Source organism: Polypterus senegalus, chromosome 12 (assembly GCF_016835505.1).
Source record: "Polypterus senegalus isolate Bchr_013 chromosome 12, ASM1683550v1, whole genome shotgun sequence".
NCBI lineage: Eukaryota > Metazoa > Chordata > Cladistia > Polypteriformes > Polypteridae > Polypterus > Polypterus senegalus.
The window spans coordinates 129753304-129780100 of NC_053165.1; the positions used below are offsets into that span (position 1 = coordinate 129753304).

General features: G+C 40.4%; 1 protein-coding gene across 2 annotated transcripts in view; it reads left to right on the forward strand.

Annotated features, from left to right (window-relative positions):
- The window catches only part of scaper (S-phase cyclin A-associated protein in the ER), a 641491-nt gene that overhangs the window by 326780 nt on the left and 287914 nt on the right, over window positions 1-26797 (forward strand). For both annotated transcript variants that reach the window (XM_039773420.1, XM_039773421.1), the window contains exon 20: window positions 8376-8512. In XM_039773420.1, coding sequence (XP_039629354.1) covers window positions 8376-8512 — 137 coding nt within the window. The remainder of the gene's footprint in view (window positions 1-8375; window positions 8513-26797) is intronic.

A 26797-nucleotide genomic window follows, 5' to 3' on the forward strand; every position in this document is an offset into this window, starting at 1 on the left:
TGACTTATTTTATTTTCTTACTGTGTCTTTTATTTTTCTATTCTTCATTATGTAAAGCACTTTGAGCTACTGTTTGTATGAAAATGTGCTATATAAATAAATGTTGTTGTTGTATTAGCAAAGCCACACTGTCATGGAACGAATGATATGGGCATAACTAATGTGTCTTGAAAATGAACTTCTGCCATCATCAGAAGTAATAATGTGGGTTTTATTTTTTTGAATTGAATTATACTTTGGTTACAGTATTTTCCATATATTTGAGAAATATTTATACCATGCATCATCCAAAGGAATGTGAGAATTTTAATGCATAATTTTATTTTCTTCATTTAATGATTATGGAAACAAAAATAAATGGTATAATTTAAATATATACACAATGATTTTGCAAACTGCCACTAGGCTGTTCAGGTGATGTCTGTTTGTTTAAAAGAGAGTAAAAGAGGTTGTAATGCATAGGCTTATAGTCTTCTGTTTCATCTATTTTATTCTCTAGTCTTATCACACTTTTTTTCTCACTATTGTAAAGGCCACTGTATGATTTAGTAAATGATGAGACACTGCTGTCATCTAAAAGAAAATCAAGCTGTTCTTTAGGAAAGTGTGTTTGGTTTATTTGTGGAACATGCCAATCATTTATTTTGTGTTTATTTTAAAACTTGTGCGATTTATACGTTTGCCATATTTGTTCACTTGTATATCGCTTTTAACAAGTTTATTTGATTTCACTGAAGAACCACTGGCGAAAATATATAATGACATTATTGCCAATCTATTGCTTTTCAGTAGATATGTGATGCTTTTTTGTAGGTGACTTCAGGGAAAGGTTTAACTAAACAATGCTATATACTTACTTGTAAATTGGCAACTTGTATGGGGTTTTGGAAATTGCACAATAAAGTGGCTTATACGTTACATACAAGCATCATAAAATGGCTCATTAATCACTAAGATTAATCATTTTTAGGAAACACAAGACCGATCAGGTAGTAATATAAGCCATGTGCAAAGCAGATCAGGCAATGCCATAAAGTATGAGGTGGAGTATGCGTAACACTAGAATTACCAAAGCCTACGAAAAAACTTGTAAATCCGTCCCACCTTAAATCCGATCGCACCTCTCCATCAGCGTCTTTTGTCCTGTAAATGTGCCGATAAAGACAAGCAGCCTGCTATTCCATCCCCCCACCACTGCAGAACGTGCACAAAGTTCTCCCATCTCATGCCTTGATTATCTGGGAGTGGAAATAATAGATTGTTATTTGGAACACATGCATTTCATGTGTGTTCCGTTTCTACAATAATCTGTGTAAACACATTGTTAAAACAGAAACTTTTTCATATTTTAGTAATAAATGACAAAATGTAGGCATAAACTATAGAATGTGTGGAGCCTGAAGTCCAAAGATCAAATAAACCCTTTCACAAAAGGTTCAAGGATGATACAACAGTTTCCGTGCCGTAGCGGTAAGATTTGCTGACGTGTAATCAAGAGTCCCCTGGTTCGATCCTGACTGCCTCATATATTTACCGTTTTGAGTAGTGAACTGCTCTTATTGTTAATATTATACAGTAAACACATTCATTTGATTTGTGTCTGTAACAGCTGGTGTACATTTATAGGACTTGTAACAGTTACCGTTTTTTTTTTTTCGCTTTTATTCTCTCAGTCATGATCACAATACATACTAAACCCCCCCCCCAGGGATCTGACCCTGTTACTTTACAGCTCATGGGAATAACTGTAGATGTAAGTGGTGGTTTGAGGCAATGGAACTGGACATTCCCTGATCTGGATGAATAAAAGCTGCCACACAAACACTGGTGAATCTGCCTTCTTCGTATCTCACCTTCACTTGATTTTTTTTATTCAGATTTATTGAATGTTCCTGCTCACGCTGAATTAATATGCACCTTATGGTCCATGACGTTAAGGCCGCACTGACAAAAAAAAAAAACAGACATAGATATCTATACTAATAAAAGGCAAAGCCCTCACTCACTCACTGACTCACTGACTCACTCACTCACTCACTGACTCATCACTAATTCTCCAACTTCCCGTGTGGGTGGAAGGCTGAAATTTGGCAGGTTGATTCCTTACAGCTTCCTTACAAAAGTTGGGCAGGTTTTATATCGAAATTCTACGCGTAATGGTCATAACTGGAAGCAGTTTTTCTCCATTTACTGTAATGGAGATGAGCTTCAACGCCGTGGGGCGGAGTTTCGTGTGACATCATCACGCCTCCCACGTAATCACGCAGTACATAGAAAACCAGGAAGACCTCAAAAAAGCGCTCAAGAAAACATGCATTATATAATTGAGAAGGCAGCGAAACAATAAGAAGCGAGTTCTGCTACTTCGGAAACAAAGCACGATGTAAACCTACACTTTAAATTAAGTTCATAGACAGGCTGCCGCTGGCGGTTGTAATTTAGTGCCTGCCCATAGAAGGCCGTCCGTCAGCGCAATCCAATAGCAAACTGCCACGGGTAAATATTCACGGGTGAAGGACTGTGCTTATGGAGAGGAAGATGAGATGGTCAGGGTGGTGTTTGACACAAACTCAGCGAAACTGCGAGAGAAAGTTTTAAGTGCCAGGACTAAGGTAACATTAAATAAAGCTATGGACATAGCACGAGATGGCACCAGCACAGCTGGGAACCTTCGATGCAAGTACACCGAGTGGCTCACGTGAACTGACGCAGTGCACAGATAAAAAGCAACAGTTCCAAAGAGCGCTGAACAAAAACCGAATTACACAGTTGAAAAGGCAGCAAAAAATATGAAGCGTCTGATAAGCATATTCATAAATGCAGCTACTGTGGAAACAAAGCACACGGTGGAAAAGTCAATGTCCCGCTAAAGGAAGACAGTGTAAAAAACCCGTGCATGCAGTGTGTCAGGTCTCAGATAAAGAAGAAGACGAGCTGTTTATTGATGCAGTAAGAAACGAATCGATGAATGAAACCTGTCATCTTTACAACGATTGACAAACACGGAATGTAACTTGAACACAACACATCGTACAAATACGACCCTGATTGAAAGAAATAATGATAATCAAATCCTTGATGACAGCAACATTCAATAACACTCACAAAACAATTACTGTATATTGACAATCATGTTACGTTATTTTTAAAATGTTCCCTTTTCTTTTTCATAACTTCTACTTCTCCACTGCGATACGCGGGTATATATTTAAATGTATATATATACCCCTATCTACAGTACATACTCAGATAGACAAGCCACATGCTGTGGCTCAATTGTAGAGTCTTCGCCTCTAATGCCGACATTCGAGGTTCGATTCCCGAGAGGGGATGCACTGAGTATGTACGCGCGCTACTGATTCATTTTACCTTCGCATCTCCTTGGTTTGGGACGTATGAAAAATATTAGGTTAACGCAGAATCATGTTACGTTATTTTTAAAATGTTTCCCTTTATTAGCACAAGCACAGCTGAGAAGCTTCGATGCATGTACTCCATAACGCGTTAAAAATAACGCATTTAATCACACTTTCAATTTCAAGCAAGCGGGAACTTTTGTCAATGCATCATTTCCTGGTACATCCATTACACTGATGCACACATCACAGCTACAAAAATGTTAGAGTCGGAATAAAGCGTTCCTACGACTGATCATTTCGACTTCCCGAAGCCTTGATAAAAGCATGGTTTTGTGCACAATGAAAAGCAAGCAAAATTAGATGCATTACAGAAAGCTCTTACTGGGGATCATTGGACTTCCGTGACCGTTAGTAATTCTAATTACATCTAATTACAAAATGTTCAATGATCACACTGTTTTAGCCTAATGTACAAAATAATTTTGGCTAAGGTTACTCAGAGTTTAAAGATTAAGTTGGTCAAATTACCTTTTATGTTTCTGACTTATTTTTTAAGAAGAAAAACTGCACTTTATGTTGAAATTTTGGTTATTATTATTTAAAGACAATACTATTCTGAAAATCTACTTAAAGTACTTAAACTACCACTTTATTTTTAAGTCTGCCCAATTTTAACCAGGGATGATATTTTTGTTTCTGTTTTGAATTCAAATGCAGTTTAAAGGCTTTTTTTTTTTCAGAAATTAAAACAGCTTCAGTTTACAGTATTCATGTACATGTCTATTATTTGATTCTGTCGCCCACTAAAACACTTTTAAATTAAAAAAAAACATTTGCGATTTGGGGCAAATTTACGCTGTGCGATTACATACGATTAATCAAGATTAATTCTTACACAGCCTCTAATTAATTGGATTAATTTTTTAATCGAGTCCCACCTATATATATATATATATGTGGATATATATATGTAGATTTGTATATATAAATGTGTATATACAGTATATATGTAGATATGTATATGTGTATATACAGTATGTATATATACAGTATGTATATATACAGTATGTATATATATGTATGTGTGTATATGTATATATATATATATAACTGTGTATAGATGTATATATATATATATATATATATATATTTATATATATATGCCAGCAACACTCATGACAATGACAAAACAATTACATTGTCAATCATGTTACGTTATTATTAAAATGTTTCCTTTTCTTTTTACTTCTCGCTGCCAATCGTAGGTATTTTGCTATATATATATATATATATATATATATATATATATATACAGATATATACAGATATATATAAATATATATATACAGATATATATAAATATATATATACAGATATATACAGATATATATAAATATATATATATATATATATATATATATATATAAATAGATAGATATGACAACAACACTCAATATCAATGACAAAACAATTACATTAACAATCATCTTACGTTATTTTTAAAATGTTTGCTTTTCATTTTCATAACTTCTTTAAAACACTACTTCTCCACTGCGAAGCGCGGGTATTTTGCTAGTATATGATATTTGGAATAACTCATTTTATGACCTGTATAGTACATTTCGGAAAACATTTTGGCACAGATGCAACATTATTCATATTATTCATATTCATTCGCATAACATCTTGCATTTGTAATCAGTGACCGCATGTTTTGTGTGTGTGTGTTTTTTTTTTCCCCGATCTTGCCAGTCCCCACATGTTGCTGTATGGTGGTGTTTCTTTTGTACTCCAGGACATGCAGAGGAAAGAATAGTACAGAGAGGTCAGTGCAGCGCTATATGCAATCATCAGATTCAAATGTTAACAGTTCACACACACGCAAGGACCATCCTCCCTACATTTATGACGTGTGTACCTGTTGCAATGTACAGTTCTCTCTATGCTTTGGTTCCTGTTTTGGTTTACTGTTGTAAACTGTAGTAATCTTAATATCATAAAGAAGCAGATCTCATAATTTCAGTTCATAAACTTGATGTGCTCGCTGGAGTGTATTATAGGGTTGGATTTATGGTCTTAGTGTGCTATATTCAAACCAGTTATACTTTGTATACTGGTGCAGAGAAAAATGTCATAGTTTCCTAAATATTTTAATCATTTTAGAATTGATCAAAATAAATAATAAAAATAAATCGTTCATGGTCAGATTGGATGGTGGGGTAAACTCTTTTTCAGCTCTTATTTCTGTAGGTTGATTCAGAGCTTGCAGTGTTTCAACAGCCAGTCATTTTTCTGTAATGTGTTGTGCTTGTGATAGACTATAGTACAGTAGACCCCCGCGAAGTCGCGGTTCAGAGTTTGCGTGTTTAGTCATTTGCAGATTTTTCCTTAGAACCTAACTAATAATTGTTAGCGGAAACTGCCGATATCCTCCACAATTTTTATGGCTTTTTTCATGGCAGTATTGTACTGTAGAGAGAACTGCAGCTTGGGACGGTGAAAGTAGCCAATAGAATTTGAAACTGCATCTCCCAGCAGTCCCTGCAGTGGATCTAATTGGTCTTCTGCTGAGGGTGCTGGGGCTGTTGAGGTCAAAGAATGTCAGCGCGGCTTTTAAAAAGGGGGCCGGTGACCAAAAGCAAAAAAAAAGTGTTTCAAGTTCCTGTATGTCTGCCTTCTGCTGGTTTACCTGTACTTATTCATTTTGTCCTGGATCGTTTCGTGGTTAGCATCTGGATTGTCTGCCGTCTACCTGTGTATATGAGGACTGTAAGTAGATTAATAGCCATCCTGCAAAGAAAGGAATGCTCCTGAACCTGTCCACCCATCTTCACCATTTCAGGAACTATTTTTACATTCCCATTCAAAGCGCAGATCTCTGGACTGTCTATTTTCATCATTACATTTCATCCATTGCCATTTTACATGAACTTCTTCATGATTTACTGTGTGTGTTTTGTTTGTGCTTTGTTGTATTTAATATTAATGGCCATAAGGGGAACAGGGGTGGTATCATTGTTTTCTTATTTCATTTGTTTTCATTACATTATTTATTTGCTGTTTGATTACTGGTTTGCTTTATTTTTTTATTTTTTCTCTGTTTGTGAGTGCGCGCTAGTTGGGTCAAGGCTGTGTGCGTCCCTGGACTCTCCACCATAAAAATAAATAAATCACCGTCTTCTTGATGGTGTGAATCTTAGCGGCACCAGACCGCTACAGCGTTATTCATTTCTCCTTGCTGCTGATTGACTGTGATACATCTCCAGCTGCATGTTCTTGTGTTTTCCGTTTACTTAAAAGCCTGAACAGCACCTGTCCTTTTTGGCTGATTGCTTTGTTTCTCTCTCCTCCCCCAGGCATTCTCTTTTCCTGTTTGAGGTTGTGCTCCTCTATGATGTTTGTCCATTGTTTAATTGATAACTAACTGCTGTGGTCTATGGCTGACTTGTCATCCCGGACACACTGCAGTACTGCAGCTGCACTAAGACTAGCCTGTCAGCATCAGCGCTTACCTCTGTGTGCTTGCGTGCAGTCAGTTCAAGCGCAGTTGGTTCAGTGATTTACATCCATTGTGTCAGTTGCACTTTGTACATATTATTCCAGTAGTTTTTTTAAATAGTTTTTACAGTTCATTAGCATTGTGTAAAATTATCATTATTGCAGTAAAGCCCCAAGATGCCGCTGAAACGAGCTGCACCCTCTAAGACTTCTGGCAATGAAAGCACACTTGCATGAATTACAGTACATACAGCGGTAACATCGATATTTTATATTATAGCACAGCGGGAAACATAGCAGTACAGTATACAGGTTTACCTTTGCATTCTTTATTTTTAGGTAATGTATTAAGCTGAGTTTGAAATTAAACTAAAGTGTTTTGCGGCATATGTAGGGTTTAAACTATGAAAATAGGCATTTTTTTTTTTTTACCCACATCCAAAATTTGCGGTTTTTCACAATTAGCAGGTGTGCTAGGAACGTAACTCCCGCAAATTTTGGGGATGTACTGAATATTGTTATTTGAACCAAGATTTCTTGGTCAAGTATTTGCCTACTGTCATTGAACAATTGGATAATTTTAGTGCTTTTTTAAAAGTTATTCTCCTATGTACTTTTTGGATCTCCTCATTAACAACAGCAATGTCTAATATATAAGCAGATACAAAATAATCTCCTACATGATTCTGTGGACCAGTTTTTAATTTTGGGTTGATCTGGACATGTTCAGACCCTCCTGCACATTTGCCCAAGCCCCACTATTTAGGTCATAACCCAAAGAAGTCTTTTCGTTTGCCTAATCATTATGCGGTTGTGAAAAATTCAGTGCTGTGCCACAGATTATGTGTGCTCTGTAATTTGTGGTAATCTGACTAGGAGCAATTGCCAGGTGGCAAATAATCAGTAATATTGAATCCAATATTCTCAACTCTTCCATATTTGTTTTTAGGTGTTTCTGGCAAATGTTTCCCATGTTTTTATTTTACCATTTCAGTGCCCAACTTCCATAAATGTTAAAGATACACATGAACAATGCAAAACTCAGCATCCCAACAAATATACAGACTTACTGTTTTAGTTTTTTTGGTCAGTCTTAATAAAGTTTTTCTAGTAAAGTTTAGCTGGTTTTAACTATGCTAAGAAGTGCTTCCGGGGATCATTTCTGCCCGATGCTATCAAGCAATTAAGTGCTTCCTTCGAATGCCCCAAACTAAATGCTGATACTCTTTAAATTAAATTAATTTTTTAAATTTAAATTTATTTTGCAGTTTCTGTACAATATACAGTATTGGTTGATTGACTGTATTTGTCCTTTGAGTTTCTGCTGCTGTATGCATCTAAATTCCTCTTGGTATTAATAAACTTTATCTAATCTGATATAATCTAATTATATCTAACTAAACTTGATTTTTTATAACAACAATTTTAAAAAGTAAAATTAATTATATTGCCGGGGCAGTTTTTATTTTAAATAAGCCGTTAAGAGGAATTTCTATAATGTATTTATTATTTTTTAAGGAGCACCTGTCGTTGAAGAAGTATATTGTGGACATTGTAACTGACAGCTTTGTACAAGTAGAGCCAGTGAAAGATGGAGAAGAGAAACAGAAATCAAGGAAAAAAGCCAAAAAACTCAGGGCACGAATGAATTCCAGGTAAAGAGTTATTTTTAATATTTTCAAAGGAAAGTTAATAAAGAAATGAGATACAAAATGAAATGCTATAGTTCATTTGTTATATTTGCAAAGAAATATTTTAAAACAATATTAAGATTTCTAGGTATTGGATGGCTGTCATTCTATTTAAAGTATTGTAGGTGTACCTAACAGACTAAAGAAGAGTTTAAAGTTATTTTCTTCCTAGTTGTCTTAAAATAACAAGAGATGAGCATGATTTATAGCCACTCTGTCTGATTGGGAGAGAAAACAGGGGATCGATCTGAAGCCCTCACTTTCACCTGTTAAGAGCTTTTCTCGTAATTGGCTGCCAGCATCCTGCCAAAACTGAAGCCTCTTTCAGTGTGCAATAGCATGTTAAAAGTATGTGTAAACTATGCTTTCCTTTCTTCCTAGTTATTGATTTTTAAATGAATTATCAAAGAAAATCAATAGTAATCAACAAATAGAAGTCTGCATCCTATAGTGTCTGATCCCAGACCTAGGTTTAATCAATTAAGTTTCCTGTCACAAAATGGAAAATAAATAAATAAACCTTAAAATGGCTGAGAATGGAAATACAGTTGTTAGATGAGCAGTTTATCATTAGGCTTATAGGAGAGTGAGAAAATAATGACAGAGGTTGATCATAGCTCCGTACAGAACCTAATTTCATCACTGGCCCTTTTGATTCACCTCATGACTGAGATGTCATCTGCTGTAGTTATTTTCATTTAAGACATTACCGCATCCCAAGGTCCTGTATCATATTACCCCTAGTCGGGTGGAATCAAAGACACTTGTCTAATGTGCTTAATGAATCTTTAACTGAACTGTGAAACATGCAGTTCTTTTTCTTTACTGACTACTTAAAAGCTATCTGTCAGTGCCATACTAAAATCAGTAAATGCATGCTGTAATATTTGTATTTACTGATAAGATTGTGTTGTTTTATTCTTCCTGATACCTTACTTTACTTTTGCAGTGATTGTAGAATTGAAACATTTTCAAAAATGCACAATGCTTTATTACTTACACAGAAAAAAATATTTCAAACATATTAATAAAGTGACAGTGAAACAATATTACTTTAGATTAAATCATAAACCACAAATAACTTAAAGGTACCTGGGGTTCATTTTTGTTTATGTACAGTTTGTTGACTTTATGCTTAAATATCCTAAAATTTTTCATAATGGTACAGTACTTAATACAGTTGGAAATGGCATAATTATGGCACAAAAAAACATCACTAGCTGACAATTGATCCCTCAGCAGAAAGGCACTATCTTTACTCAGGCTTCACTCACTATGTCCGCTGCCCCTCCCAGCAGTTGTATTCCCTTAGAAGACATAGGTAGAACACATACTTAGGAGTTACAAGCAGCAGTTAATATTACTCAGATAATGGCCAGTTCCTGATTGTGCTGCTGACTAAACTTTGAGTGGCTACGTATACTACCAGTTAGATTCAGTGTGGTGTACAAAATGTTGACAAATTCTGCAGTGTGCAGTGTTATTTCTCACATTCATTGGCAGCTGATATGTATTCATCTGTGTCAAAACTAGTTTGCGTCATTTTTAAGTAAAAGCTATAGTTGCTACATGAAAATTAATTAAAATTCAGCTGAAAAGAGAGGAGTTTTGTGAGCTTGCTCATATTTGCAGAATTGTTGCAAATTGAGACATGCACTTATGTATGTGTGTGTGTGTGTGTGTGTGTGTTTTTGTGTATGTGTATATATATATTGTGGCAATGGCCCGGACACAGACAGGCAGACATGTTAAAAGTCACCACCACACATTTATTTTATACAATATTTACAATTCAAAGTGCCACAAAACCCCCAAGTCCCCAAAGTCCTGGCCAAACAACACCTTGCCTTTCTTCGGGCCACCTCCACTCTCTCTCTGCTTCGTCCTTCTTCCACCCGACTCCAGCCCTGAATGAAGGGAGACGGCCCCTTTTATATGAACCCGGATGAGCTCCAGGTGTTTCCCGGCATTCCCCCCTGGACACAACCCAGTGTGGCGTAAATGCCGGCTGTTCTCCCGGAAGCTCTCTGGGTGTCCCTCTTCTTCTTCCCCCCAGCACTTCCTGGTGTGGCGGAAGTGCTGAGGTCCGGGGTCCCCAAGGCATTGGGGCGCCCCCTGGCGGTGACCACGGGTCCCTACAGGGTTGGGCTTCCAAGCCCTCTACCCGTGGCACCCAAAGCAACCAGGATGGTGGCCCCCACGTGATCCCAGTTGGGCGCACGCCCACTTCCGGTCCCTGAAGGTGTCCCGGCTGGGTCGTTGCCCCTGGCATCCTTGTCACTGCTCCACAGCCAGCGAGACCACTCGGGAGGAGCGGCACGTCCCGCGAGTGCAGCATACCCCCGAAGCGGGTTCTACTTCTGTGCCGCCGAGGTCCAGCCATGTTCTCCCAGGGATAGGGGCGGAGACGCCACCTGGACACCACCAGTTGGTGTCCTCCTGTGCCTTGCACAGGTTGCGCTCTCCCCTCTTACCGGCACACTGGTGCCCACTCGTTTGGCACCCCTTCCAAGGTTTCCGCGCCCCTTTGGTAGGAGCCACTCGCTCCTATGTGGCCTCCGGCAGCCATGGTGGCACCCCCTTGCCAGCGGAGAGTCCTTCCCGCCGACGGCCCGTCTCCTGAGGGCAGGTTCCCAACGAAGTGGGTCCTACTGCCAGTCCGGGGTCCGGTCCTGAAATAGACAGAAAGAAAGGGGCAGAACCGCTGCCTGGACGCCCTTCCCTGGCGTCCCTTTGTGCCACGCACTGGCAGCGTACCCCCCTTCATCTGGCACCCCGGCACTTGCCTGTTTGGCACCCTCTCCGCGGGTTCCGTGCCCCCCGTCGCTGGAATAGACGGAACCACCTGCACTCCTTTCCTCTCCGCTGACCTCAAGGGTTCCCTCTGCCCCCGCATAGGGTGGCCAGCACCCGGTCGTGTGCACCCAGCACCACGTCCCATCCTATCGGAGGAACCAGCATTCACCCTCCGATTCCTCCTGTCGCTGTGGGACGTCCTGACAGTCTGAGTCTCCTTATTGAAAAGAAAGAGCCTCCTTCCCGTCTGCATCCCTGTAGAGCGGCGCGAGACTGCAGCCGACTTGGAGTGGAGGGCACTAGGACCTGGGGCACTCAACAGCCTGTGTCCTGCCAGCCCCCTTGCTGTCTCTCCCCTCACCACGCGCACAGCCCCCTGCGCCGCATCCACTGTTGGAGGGCTGCTTACTTGAAACTGCTCATTAGCTTCACAGCCGTTTTCAGCAGACCCTCCTTCATGCTGTACGGGGACGGCTGTACTCACCTTCCCTGCCGTACACCTCCGACTGAAGAATCCAACGTCATGCCGTTTAATCGCCATCAATAGCTCTTCAATAGACACGACTGCCTTCATCTCCAGGAACCACAAATCCGCCCGGAGGGCACGTAGCACCTGCGAAAAACGCTGCTCCGCGGGCTGAAGGCACGCCTCCAGCTCCGACAGAGCAGCCGGCAAAGACAGGAAGTTAACCGACACGGAGCCTACCTGTCAGTCAGCCCCGGACGCTGGCAACTTCCTGTGGGCCTCTTCCTCCGGCCCAGTCGGGTCTCCCCCAGCACGTGATGGGCATTCCTTGGTCCGGCCTCTATACAGTCATTGGCGGGCACGCAAGACACACCATCCAATCGCGTGCCTGTCAGGGGGAGGGACATCTGGTCCGCGGCCATTTTGCCTCACCTCCTGCGGCGGCGACATGCTTGCTGGCAGCCTTGCTGTTGCTGCAGCGGCTACTTTTCCATGACTTCCACTGACGCGGATCCGGGCAGTCCCTGCCTGCAAGAAAGAACACACGCCCGGCCCCCCAGGGCCGGCTGCCGATAGGCAGGGAACTCACCTCCCGGGTCCCATCTGACCGAGGAGACGTCCTCGGCGTGGCCTCCCTAGACGCAATGCCGTCCCGGGCGCCTCCAGCAACAGCGCGCCCGCAGGAGCCTGCTGCAGCCCCGCTCCACACGCCGTCGATCCTCCTCAGGGAAAAGCAGCTCTCCCGCGGACCCCTGGCGGTCCGTGGGGTACTTTTACCCTTGGGGCTGTGTGCACGCCACTCCCGCGGCACGTGGGTGGGGTCCCCTGCTGCGCCGGGCTGTCCACATCAAGATTTATTAAATCAGGTCCCCGTCTTGCACCAGATGGAGCATCCTGCCACCTACGCCAGATGTGGCTATGGTCCGGACACAGACAGGCAGACATGTTAAAAGTCACCACCACACCTTTATTTTATATAATATTTACAATTCAAAGTGCCACACAAACCCCCCAAGTCCCCAAAGTCCTGGCCAAACAACACCTTGCCTTTCTTCGGGCCGCCTCCACTCTCTCTCTGCTTCGTCGTCCTTCCACCCGACTCCAGCCATGAATGAAGGGAGACAGCCCCTTTTATATATACCCGGATGAGCTACAGGTGTTTCCCGGCATTCCCCCCCTGGACACGCCCCAGTGTGGCGGAAATGCCGGCTGTTCTCCCGGAAGCTCTCCGGGTGTCCCTCTTCTTCTTCCCCCCAGCACTTCCTGGTGTGGTGGAAGTGCTGAGGTCCAGGGTCCCCAAGGCATTGGGCGCCCCCTGGCGGTGACCACGGTTCCCTACAGGGTTGGGCTTCCAAGCCCTCTACCCGTGGCCCCCAAAGCAACCAGGATGGTGGCCCCCACGTTATCTCAGTTGGACGCATGGCCACTTCCGGTCTCTGAAGGTGTCCCGGCCAGGTCGTCGCCCCTGCCATCCTTGACAATTATATATATATATATATATATATATATATATATATATAGGGAGAGAAGGAGAGAGAGGGGTTTGGGGCAGTGTTCTGTATACTTGAGAACTGGCTGCAAATGCAAAAAGGTTGAGAAACATGGTCTTTACAGACAAGAGTCCAAAACAGAGTTGAACAGGCTAGGTTAGAAAACATGGCAGTATCTTGGGACTGGGACTGGAAATTAGGTCATTAGGAGGTGGGCTCTTCTGTTGGCATGGAAGTGACATCTTCTGGGACGGAACTGGAAGTGATGTCTTCTGGGTCAGAATCGGAAGTGACATCAATACACTGTGCCACTCCCTGGTTTGACCAGGAATTACCTTCTTTTGAGCCCTTTACCGGTTTCCCATGTGCACATGTGTGACTGTATATATCATATATATATATATATATATATATATATACACATGGTGAACGAAATGAAGTACTGTATTTCTCAAGGTCATTGCACAAGGTAGAGGCAGCCGAGTGGGTTGGGGTGGAGGTCCTTTGATATACAATCCCTTGTAGTTTTCAGTCGGCAACATGCCTTGGTCCAGTGCTCAACGTGCTTTCACTGTCAAACCGTTCTTCAAAAATCACTAATCCATCATCACTATGCATTGCGCCTTCAGCATTCCTCCTAACGGTGACATCCCAAATTGGAAAACAGGTCTTCAGTGGGTGGCTAAATTTAAATAGATGGGTACAACATTGAACAGAAAATCTCCAGGCCATCCTCAGACTGTACGAACACCTAAAAACATCCAAACTGTGAGGGCATCAATTTTGCAGTCTCCTTGATGTTCAGCGCGCAAACATGCTTCTGCCTAATATGTTTCCAACATGTCTTTAAGGAGGATTTTGCATGAGGACCTTGATTTCCATCCATACAAAATGATGGTAGTGCAGAAACTCACTGAGAGAGACTGGGAGAGCCAACTGTTCATCGGGATGCCATCATCATGTGCAGCGACAAGGCACATTTTCGTTTGAATGGTTACGTAAATAAGCAAAACTTTAGCTATTGGGCTGAAACCAACCGTCATTAACTTCATCAGAGAGCCCTGCACAGTAAGCGTATTACAGTTTGGTACGCCGTTACAGAATTTGGTATTGCAGGCCCTTACTTTTTTGAGGAGGGGGAACAATGGTCACCATCAATTCAGAAAGTTATAATGAAATACTAGAGAACTTTTTGTGACCCACACTGGAAGAAACGTATGTTAACTGTCCCATCATGGAGACACTGATTCTGAATTTTTGATGTCATTTTATAGTCTTAACTGGAAGTGAGACAGCTTTAACCTTAATTTCCTATTTTCCAAAGAGTTATTGCCATGCAGCCTATTGTTATGTTGGTAGTTATAATTATAAAGATTGAAAAGATAGATTAGATTTAGATATAGCCTGCTCTATTTCTCTCCCCCCACCCTCCCATTTTGCCTTCCACGTGAGGCTGGACCCCACTTCACACAGTCCCGGTCCTCTGACATACCCAGAGACAGAGCACGTCCAAAGCAAAACAAGCCCCCATGCAGCGGCATTTTAGGATTAAAAAATAGAGATATCTATTGCCAATATAGTCTAAATACTATATGCCTAAAATATAATCCTTAACAAACTATGAACTTAAAATATATATAATCTTCAGCAATCTTAATGTATTAAGATAATAAACCTGGGGAATGGTGTTAGAAAGTGGTCCAGAATAAGCATAGTAAGTCTTAAAGCAATAATAACAATAACAATAAACCAAGAGTATGATGTTAAACAGTCTCCTTTAGGGTAGAAAAAAATAAATAAGATAAGAAAAAAAATTTTTTAAAAAAGAATTAATCACAAACGTCTATAACTGTAATTAAAACATAAACAGATAGCGTCCGAGTAATAAAGAGGATATATAATGATAAAAACCTGTATCTTAACAAATAGATCAGACAGTAGGTTATTTATCCTTGCCATGTCATGACAGGTTTGAGTCACTATTGTGTTTCAAAATAGTGTCGGGATCAGCTTTCTTAATTCCTTTTCTGCTTCTTCCTTGCTGGCAAAGACATAAAATTGACAGTGCAATTCCACTTTCAGTTTGGCAGGATGCAAGAGGCTATATTTGATATTGGCTTGCTGTAACCGCTGTTTAATGTTGTAGAAGGCTGCACGTTTAGTAGCTGTTGCTGGAGAGAAATCAGGGAAGATACGAATGTGATTATTTTCATAAATAATCTCTTGCTTGTGTCTGAGGAGTGCCATCACCTCTATCTTAAATAATAATCTCTCGAAGCGAATAATAAAAGATCTAGGTCTAACGGTATTTGATCCACGTACGCGATAAGCAGCTGCTATCTCAGAATCTGCTTTAAAGTCCTCTCCAATTAGAAAATAGTTCAGCTGCGAATTTCACTGGGTTTGGACTTTCTCGATTCTCAGGTAGACCTTCGATTCTAATATTATTCCTTCTGCTTCCATTTTCCAAAGCAGCAAGTCTGTCTCCGAGTTTTTTACATTTGGAGTTGGCAGTTGTTACTTTTTCTTCAGCACTGGCAGCTAGATTTTCAGCTGTTTCAGTCCGAGTCGTGAATGTCTCCTTGACATCCTCCAGCTGATCAGCAAATGTGCTCAGTTTAAAAATGGTTCCCTGAATGTGCTCTTCAATTTTACCCACCATATCTTTAAAGAGTGCCTCAAAGCGAATACATATGCAGTTCTCCAAGTCTTTATTATCCTGCTGCCATGTCTGTCGCAGCGTCTCATTTAGCTTCTCATTTGCATTTTCCCTTGCCTTCTCATTTGCCTACTCGCTTTTCTTTATATCTTTCTTTATCTCTTGCTTGAGCTTGCTTGAGCTCAGCGATCATCACCTTCAGTTCAGACAGATCATTTTTGCTTTCGTGCATCGAAGGTGAGGCAATGGGCTCTTTTGCAGCCAGTGTTCCCAGCTCGCGTGGAGTAGTTGAAAGCACAGACTGCAAGGCCTTTTCCAGTTACAGATTATCTTCTCCAATCGGCGAGCTATCGTGACCTGCGTCACTCGCACTCTTTCATTTGCTTCCCATTTCACTCCCAGCCGGAGACGATGTAGCGGACCATGGTCCCGAGGAGTCTTGGCTTTCGCCCAACTGATCCAGGTCAGTCTCTGAAAAGCCGTATCTTGATCTTGAACTTGGACTTGCCGATCTGAGCTTGGATGTAGCTTTAGTTTTCGTTTCTTTCTGAACCCCTTTCTTGTTGGCCATGTTTATATATGCTTGCATATACTGTAGGAGTGTCCCTCAGTTTGGATAAATACAGGATATCTCAGGATAATAAGAAGATAATGTGAAAAATAACACCGCTACTAGCGGAGCTCTGCTTCAGGCATCCATCTCTCACAACGGACAAGACCAAAATCCTAAAAAGCCATTTCTAAGGCTCTGAGACTCTATCACATCAAATTGACAGCCATCATCTCCAAATGGAGCACATTTTGAAACAGGAATTCATCTTTCCAAGAAAAGCTGTCCTGACAAAATTACCCTAAGGACACAATGTTGACTCATTAAAGAAGTCATAGAAGATCCCAGAAGAACATCCATAAACTGTAAGCCTCTTTAGCCTCCGCTAAGGCCAATATTCATGTCTCCAATTAACAAGGCATAAACATTGTTTGGAGCAATGCTCTATAGACAGATAAATCAAAAGCAGTCTTTTTTGGGTGACACATGTTGGAGTGTGCCTGGTATAAAGCTAATACAGCATTCAACAGCAAGGACATCTTGCCTAAAAGAAAATATGGTGGATGCCAGTGCCTCAGGACCTGGCAGACTTGCTATTGTGGAAGGACCATATATTCAGCACTTTATTTGAATATTCTTAAGGAGAATGTGCAGTCATCTTTCCATGGCCTGAAGTTGAAATATACTTAGGTTGTACAGTAGGAAAAAGTCCCAAACACAAAAGTAACTCTACATCTGAATGGCTCAGAAGAAACCAAATTAAAATTTTGGAGTATCTAATCAAAGTCCTAACTTGATTTCAGTAAAGATGGCTGTGGTATCACATGAAACAAGCAGCTCATGCTCACATTTATGAATTACAGCAGTTGTACAAAGAGTGGGCTAAAGTTATCATTCCAGTAATATGAAATAAATTATAGGAAGCAGTTAGTTGTGATTATTGCTGCTAAAGTTACTGCAACCAAGTATTGATACTATCAAGGTTTTTACTTTTTCACAGGAATAACCGAGGTCATGAATTAAGAAAGTAATGATGTAAAAACTGTTCTGAGTGTATTCCCTTTTACTAATATTGAATTTTGTCTAAAAGTCTGAGGCTATAATTTGTGTGAAATATATAAAACTGGAGGATATTAGGAAGAGAGTAAACTTTTTTTCAGAACACTCTACATGTAAAACATTAACAAGTATCTAATTTACAGTAAGGGAAAACTATATCCAAAGCCAAATGGAAAGTTAATTAAAGTTCTCTAAAGAAATCACTTACAGGAACAAGAGGATGAAAATTTGAATGGTCAAATATTTGTAACAGCTGCCAAAATGAAAAACTTGAATTTCATATCTAGTTGATTTAATTGTGCAGTTTGAAAACATTTCAATTTTCAATACTTAAGGTTCAGACAATGGAGAAATGGTGTAGTAAATGAAAACAAACAGTAGTAATTAAAATAGATTATCTTGCAAGAGTAACATTTATCAGTTACACTGTTTGAGACAATACAATGTGTAGTTTTTGCAGCAATAACAGTTATTTCTTGTTTTGTATAAGGGGCCTACTGAGTATTATAGTGCAGAGTTTACCTTTTTTGTCAAGATGCTTGGGGAACACCTTTGCATTACATGTTTAAGTTCTATGAAAGAATTATTAGGATCAGCACTTGGCAAGGACATTTATGTTTGTTTATGCTGGGCCACTGCATTGCAGCTTTTGCTTTTTGTGTGGGATCAGTGTCCTATTGAAAAAGGGAGTTTTCTTCCCAATCCTAGGTCTTTGGCAAACTCAAGTAGATGTCTGCTTATACTGCAAGTCTCCCCAAAAGATAATACTATAAGCACTGTGTTTGGATGTGGAGATGCCCTTGGCTGAGTAATGTAATATGTTTGGTTGTCACTTATATAAGTTGGCCTAGACATTGTAAATTTCAAGTCTAGCTTCTTTAGACCTGGGAACTATTAAATAGTGAACAGTATTCCTTAATCATTTTCTTCCAAAAGCTGTTAAGCACATAATATTGCATCTTTATCAGTGTTTCTTTATTCCCAATCTCTGATATAATATACATCATGTTTTAGAAACCATTAGTATACAATTGCTGATGAGTGAATAATTCTTGGTTAGAGACCATTGTAGTTCCATTATATTAATGTTCAGCTTTAAAGTGGCCTGTGTTCATTTTTGCAATTTTGTTATTGTGTTTGGAAGAACTACATGATTTAGACTGTGCCTGTGTGGTGCCAAATTGGTTCAGCTTTTAATTGGAAACATACAGAAACGTTTCTTACAGTATTATTTAACTTTGCTCTTTTGTATCCCTTGGGTTTTCATTTTTATCATGTGTAGGGCTTTTACTGAATACATGTAACATCTGATTTTATTTCTTATGTACCCTGTTAAAGATGTTTTTTATCTTAAGAAAAATTCTTTTGCAATGAAAAAACCTATGTTATTTAATAAATGCTTAATTTAAGTATTGATTCTGTCAAATACTGTTGGTTTTATTTTTTTAAACATATATTATAAGCTTGTGTGTTAATTAGAAAGTAATTCAATGTCAAGAGGCTCCCAATATCCCAACACAGTGATGCTGCCGATTACAGCGCAGAAAAAACGTGCTTGTTCATCTGGTGTGTCCTCATGCTTCTCTGAGGCTATTGGCTATCTTGTACCTTCTTTAGTATGAACTAATTTTTCTGGGTTAATAATAATAATAATTCTTTGCATTTATATAGCGCTTTTCTCACTACTCAAAGCGCTCAGCAATTGCAGGTTAAGGGCCCAACAGAACAGAGTCCCTATTGGCATTTATGGGATTCAAACCGGCAACCTTCCGATTGCCAGTGCAGATCCCTAGCCTCAGAGCCACCACTCCAGGTTAAAATCAGCTTCTTGGGTTTTAATAACCCCATCAGTATGAAACAGTAAATGATTTTATCTGATTCTCCTGTGACTCTTACAAAATTGTGCTTCTTTCTTTGTAAGTCCATAAAAAAAAAAAAAAAAATTGTCTTAGTTACACTAGGCACCATGCTACCATTTGTCACGTCTGCTGTCATATTTCTATTTGCCACCTTATCTTTGTTTGTCGCATATTATCAAAGTCTGAAGTCTGTCTAGGCCTGTCACCAATAATTCTTGACCAATGCCGTAGCATTTCCGGCACCTTTTTATTATTTCTACTTTATTTTCAATGGTGATGGTTTTTCTCTTCTTTACTGTATCACCAGCACTTGCATCAGATTTTTGTTTCAGAGACATTGTTGAAGGGTGAAGACAAAAGATTAAGATGAGCTCTTCTGCACAGCACTGTACGTGCTATCACAGCAGGAAGGCACCAGTCGTCAACATGTCTGATGTACTGACAAGAGACAACTTCCTGCTATGTACGCAACAGTACAAGCAGGCTTGCTATTGAAAATGAATGGGGGCATCGACGGGCAGTTCATCACCAGCCCACCTCGCAATCACCTCCACTACAGTATGCTGCCTGCAGCGTTTGCCCACAGAGAGCGAACACAGTGCGGCCAAAGGCAGGTAGTGAATCACCCCCATTCAATAAGCAGTCATCCGATGCACACTACAATATTACCCCCCGCCGCCCCGTTCACCCTCAGTGGCCTCCATTCAGCCACAACCGAGTCACCGCTTGCAGCATTACCAGCCACCCACCGAGAACATACGGGGCAGCCGTGTGTGGTGGGCGGGCATTGAAACTGCTTGCGGCCCGAGGGACACTACACTGCCCGAGCAGCAAAATTGCCCCCTCCAACCTCCATGCAGCCACCGCTTAGTGTCCCCAGGCCGAAGATGATGGAGCGGCAGTTACTGAGGCGCATATGTCGCAGCTGCAACCCCGTTCGTAAGTCGTAGGTCGGATGTCCGTAACCTGGGGACTACCTGTATACACATATTCTCCTGTCAAGTTTTATTTTATAAATCCCAATTTTTGCGTGAAAAGTTGCTTACACATATTTCAGGCCTCTTTTTATATGTATGCAGGTTTTATAAATCTGACTCCTGAACTTTTCTGGAACATTCTTTTACAAGTTTATTTTTTATCAAATAAAGTCCAGATCTCAGAATTTCATTAGCATTATGAGCTGCACCTTAAGAAAACTGTCCTCAATGAGAATAATAGAAAAAAGAACCAAGAGATGCATCTAAGGTGCTTATGCTAATCTCTGGAGATTTTAACTATGTGACGCTGGACAAACCATTACCTGCCTTCTCCCAGTATGTGGATTGTAACACCTGGGGATATAGGATTATTGACCTACTGTATGCAAACGTTAAGGATGCATACAGTGCCTCCCCACTGCCTGCGCTTGGGAAAGCAGATCATACCCTGGTTCTGCTTCACTCTCACTATAAACCAAGAGTGAGGGAGCTACCTACAACCACACGCTCATTCAGGAAGTGGTCCCCTGTGGCAGAGCAGGCTCGCAGAGACTGCTTTGGAATTATGGACTGGGATATCCTGCAGGTGTCATATAGTGAGAACATTGAGGAGGTTGTTGACTGCACTAATGACTACATCCCTTTGAACCAGAAGAAAAGGGCGTTTAAATGCGGTGATCGGCATGAGCTCAAGTGCGTGCAGAAGGAACTCCGAGTTCAACTCAGGGTGGCGAAGGAGCAGTACAGGAGAAAACTGGAGCAAAAGTTGCAGAATAACAGCATGAAGGAAGTGTGGGATGGGATGAAGATCATCACTGGCTGCAGCCTGAAGTTGGGTGCCTCCATCGAGAGAGACAAGGAGAAAGCAAACCTGATGAACAACTTTAACAGGTTTGACCACCCTAACCCATTCTTACCCGCTCTTCAGAGTACTGCACCCTCCGCCCATCCTTCTGCTGATACCAGCATAGGAGAAAGTTTCCCCTCCACCCACAATTACAGCAGCCCAGGTAAGCAGATTGCTCAGGAGACTTCGTGCCAGCAAAGCAGTGGATCCAGATGGAGTATCACCATGACTGTTGAAGGCCTGTGTGTTGGAGCTGGGGAGTCCTCTACAGCGCATCTTCAACCTGAGCCTGGAACAGGGGAGAGCCCCGAGGCTTTGAAAAATGTCTTGCATCACCCCAGTCCCAAAGGTATCACGTCCTGGTGATCTGAATGACTTCAGGCCTGTCGCACTGATGTAACATGTGATGAAGACCATGGAGCGGCTGCTGCTTCACCACCTGAGGCCACAGGTCTGCCACACCCTCAACCCTCTGCACTTTGCATACTAGGAGATTGTGGGAGCAGAGGATGCCATCATCTACATGTTACACTGATCCCTCTCCCACTTGGACAGAGGCAGTGGTGCAGTAAGAATTATGTTTCTGGACTTCTAGCACCTTCAACACCATCCAGCCTCTGCTCCTTAGGGACAAGCTGACAGGGATGGAAGTAGATTCATACCTGGTGGCATGGATTGTGAACTATCTTACAGACAGACCTCAGTATGTGTGTTTTGGGAACTGCAGGACTGACATTGTGGTCAGCAGCACAGGAGCGCTGAAGGGGACTGTGCTTTCTCTGGTCCTGTTCAGCCTATATACATCGGACTTCCAATACAACTCGGAGTCCTGACCGTGCAGAAGTTCGCTGATGACACTGCTATCGTGGGCTGCATCAGGACTGGGCAGGAGGAGGAATATAGGAACCTAATCAAGGACTTTGTTAAATGGTGCGACTCAAACCACCTACAACTGAACACCAACAAAACCAAGGAGCTGGTGGTGGGTTTTAGGAGGCCCAGGCCCCTCATGGACCCCGTGATCATCAGAGGTGACTATGTGCAGAGAGTGCAGACCTATAAATACCTGGGAGTGCAGCTGGATGATAAATTGGACTGAACTGCCAATACTGATGCTCTGTGAAAGAGAGGACAGAGCCGGAAGGCTGGCGTCCTTCAATATCTGCAATAAGATGCTGCAGATGTTGTATCAGACAGTTGTGGCAAGCGCCCTCTTCTACGTGGTGGTGTGCTGGGGAGGCAGCATAAAGAAGAGGGATTGCTTATGCTTGGACAAACTGGTGAGGAAGTGAGGCTTTATTGGAGGCACGGAGCTGGACAGTTTGACATCTGTGGCAGAGTGACGGGCGCTGAGCAGGCTCCTGTCAATCATGGAGAATCCACTGCATCCACTGAACAGTATCACCTCCAGACAGAGGAGCAGCTTCTTGCTGTCCTGCTCCACTGACAGACTGAGGAGATCGTTCCTCCCCCACACTATGCGACTCTTCAGTTCCACCTGGGACAGTAAACGTTAACATTATACAAAGTTATTGACTGTTATACCTGCCTTGCACTCTACACCTTGCATTTTTTAACCTGCACTGCATTTTTATCACTATTTAATTCATTGTTTTTATCAGTCTGCTGCTTCTGGAGTATATGAATCTATCTATCTATCTATCTATCTATCTATCTATCTATCTATCTATCTATCTATCTATCTATCTATCTATCTATCTATCTATCTATCTATCTATCTATCTATCTATCTATCTATCTATCGTTCGTAGCTATACATTTTGTACACATTTTTAATCAGTCTTAGGGAACATGCACTCATTTCAGTCAAGCAACTGAGGCACTTTTAGTCTGACGCATTCAATACTTGTGTAGGGTTTTAATGTCTTAGCAAAATGTATTTAATTTTGTAGCTGTAAATGACATGGGAAATGTTATCTGTTTTCAAATTATATTAGATTGTATTATTTAAGGTATTCATCAATTTAGTTATCCTTTTTATATTTGTAATCTTCTGCTCAAGTGGAAACTCTTGCGGTTTTTGGCTTTTGACCCTGCTCTGGTCTATTCAATATATAATGGCAAACATATCATTAACAGATTTAAACCATCTCCTTGAGCTGCATTTGCTATAATCGGTAAAGGGGCTTTTTCGTATAAATTGATTATCATTAAAGCTGACTATGTTGCGTGTGTGTGTGTGTGTGTGTGTGTGTGTGTTTTTTTTTTTTTTAACTGTTACTAATATTTATAACCCACGACCCATTTAACTCTGATTTCTTTACACATAATATATTGCATAGCAATTGCTCCTCATTTAACCTTGAGACTGTAAACCTGTCAACATGGAGAAGTGTAATATCTACATTGATAAAGTAGTGGAATATTGTCAAAACCTTATTTGAAATCTGAACAGATTTACATTTCTTCTGATTATCTAGCTGATAAATTTAATTTCACTTTTCCAGCTGGTCTAAGTCAATACATTTATAAATAACTTTTATTAAATAATAATGTATTTATTGCATGTGTAATTCTGGGCCAAGCAGTTGGTTTGGGAGCCTGCTTTTGGTCTGTCACCCAAAAGTAATCTCTGCTGTTTTCTTTAATTACAGCATGATTCCCCTTAAAGGCATGAGCATTATTTTTACATTAGCATTTTAATGTTTTCATATCACTACATTCATTACTTAGTCTAGGTAGTATTTAATTATAGTCTACATTATCTGTGGCGAGTGCTTTTGTGTATATCTATGCTATTAAATTGCATTTTAGTTGCTGGGAAAATTGATTTGTTGGTTTGCTCTGTATTTATGGTGGTAATGTGCTTCAATAATTTATTTGGTCGAAACAAGTTAATGGAACAGAATTACCTACATTTTTGATTCATATTATTGTCTTGTTTTGCAAATTTCATAATTGTTAATAAGCAAGTAAATTAATTATGAGGTACAGTTTTTAGTAGTGCCAAAATAAATAAAAGACCATGTTAGAAATCATTACAAATGTAATGGAAAAAACGAAAAATCTGCTGTATTTCTGTTTCAGTTTTTAGTTTAAAGTAAATAAAACCCAATTCAGTGCTTTAAAGGAACAGTAACATTTGCATATATAAATTATATTGTAGCCAGTTGGGGGAGTTACATAAGGTTATGACAGCCACTCTTAAAATGTTCTCCATCCTTGAGCTGCACAATTTCTTTATTTCAGAAAGCACTGAAAAGAGAAACAGTTGTAACAACAACAACATTTATTTTGTATAGCACTTTTTCATACAAATAATGCAGCTAAAATTGCTTTACAAGATGAACAAAGATAAAAATTAAGCAATACTAATTAACAAAGAATAAATTATGGTCCAGTGGCCAGGGAGGACAGTAAAACAAAACAAAAAAAAAAAAACTACAGAGGGCTGGAGAAAAAAACCAAAATCTGCAGAGGTTCCAATGCCATGAGACTGTCCAGCCCCCACTAGGCATTCTACCTAACATAAATGATCTCAATCAGTCCTCAGGGTTTTCAGGCTTCACATGGAAAAATTAGACAATGATGGCCATGTGGACCTCTGGCCTTCAATCCATCAATGTAGGGACTGCATGGTGCTTTGATTGGGTGGTGGTGCAGATCGCCACCACAGAAAACCAGAAAAAAAACAGTTGAGAAAGTAGAAGTTACTATGGATTTTGGAGCCATGGGAAAAAAAAAGATAAATAAATGCATATAAATGAAGCTATGAGAAAGCCACGTTAAAGTAATAGGTTTTTAGCAGTTTTTTAAAGTGCTCCACTGTATTAGCCTGGTGAATTTCTATTGGTAAGCTGTTCCAGATTTTAGGTGCATAATAGCAGAAGGCCGCCTCACCACTTCTTTTAAGGTTAGCTCTTGGAGTTATATGCAGACACTCTTTTGAAGGTCTAAGGTTACAATTTGAAGCGTTGGAGCAAGATTAAGCTTTGTAATCCATAAGTAGCATTTTATAGTCCATTCTAAATGGCACAAATAGCCATTGTAGTGACATCGAAACTGGAGAGATGTACTTGGATTTTTTTTCCTAGTTAAGATTCCTGCACCTGCATTCTGCACTAGTTGCAATTGATTGATATACTTTTTGGGTAGTCTTGAGAGGAGTGCGTTTGCAGTAATCTAGTCGACTAAAAACAAAAACGTGAACTAATTTTTCAGCATCTTGCAAAGTTATGAGGTCTAATTTTTGCTGTATTTCTTAAGTGGAAAAAATGCTGCCACTCAGAAACACAAGTAAGACATTGTGTCAGTTAGACAAGAGATTCGGGGTCATCAGGCGCTATTGATAAATACAGTTGTGTGTCGTCAGCATATCTGTGGTAGTTCATGTTATGCCTTGAGATTATCTGACCTAATGCAAGCATTTAGATCAAAATGAGCAGTGGATCCAGGATAGATCTTTCTGGAGCACCATACAGAATGTCATGTGTCTTTGAAGTATATCAGAACTAATAAAGAATTTTCTACCTGTCAAGTAAGACACAAACCAATTTAAGACACTGCCAGAGAGGCCCCAACATTGACTAAGGCAATTTATAAGAATATTGTGATCAAAGGTATCAAATGCGGCACTCAGATCTAAAAAGATAAGAACAGATAAACTGCCTCTGTCTGCATTACCCGCAACTACTTTAATGAGTGCAGTTTCAGTACTGTGATTTGTTCTAAAACCTGACTGAGACTTGTAAAGAACAGCATGTTTATTCAAGTGATCATTTAGCTGCATAATGACTGCCTTTTCCAGGATTTTACTTAAGAAAGGCAGCTTAGAAATATCTCTAAAATTCTCAAAAACAGAGGAGTCGAGATTATTTTCCTTGAGTAGGGTTTAACAACAGCAGTCTTAAGACAGTCTGGGACTGGTGGGTCTCAGTTGAGAAATTATTTTCTATAAATCGGGTAAATCTATCCTGGTGAAAGAATTTAATTATTAATTAATAATTTCCTAAAATGGAGTACCGGGGTTTAAGAGGATCAGTATTGGGTGGGGATGTACTATATTATTTCTAACATCGTTAATACTGTGATTAAAAATATAGCAAAAGCCTCACAAGTTTCACTGGAAGTTCTTTGGAGGCATTTCATTGAGTGTCCTGGGTTTAGCAAACTATCAATTGTAGAGAATAAAACTCTCTGATTTCTAGCATTGTTATTTACAATTTTAGAGAAGTAGCACCACCTCACAAGATGGACTATTTTGTTGTATTCTGTTACTTTGGCCTTCAATATCCATAGTGGATAATCAATTTAGCTTTTCTCCATTTACGCTCAGCGCTCCAGCATGCTTTCTTTAACACTAGAATTACCAAAACCTGTGAAAAAACTTGTAAACCCAGTCCACCTTAAATCCGTTCACACCTCTCCATCAGCATCTTTTGTGCTGTAATTGTGTCGATAAGCCCAAGCAGTAAGTAGCCTGCTATCCCATCCCCCACACCAATCCCAAGAACCCCCCCCACGCTGCAGAAAGGGCAAAAAGCTCTACCAGCTCAAGCCTTGTTTAACTAGAAGTGAGGTATCTT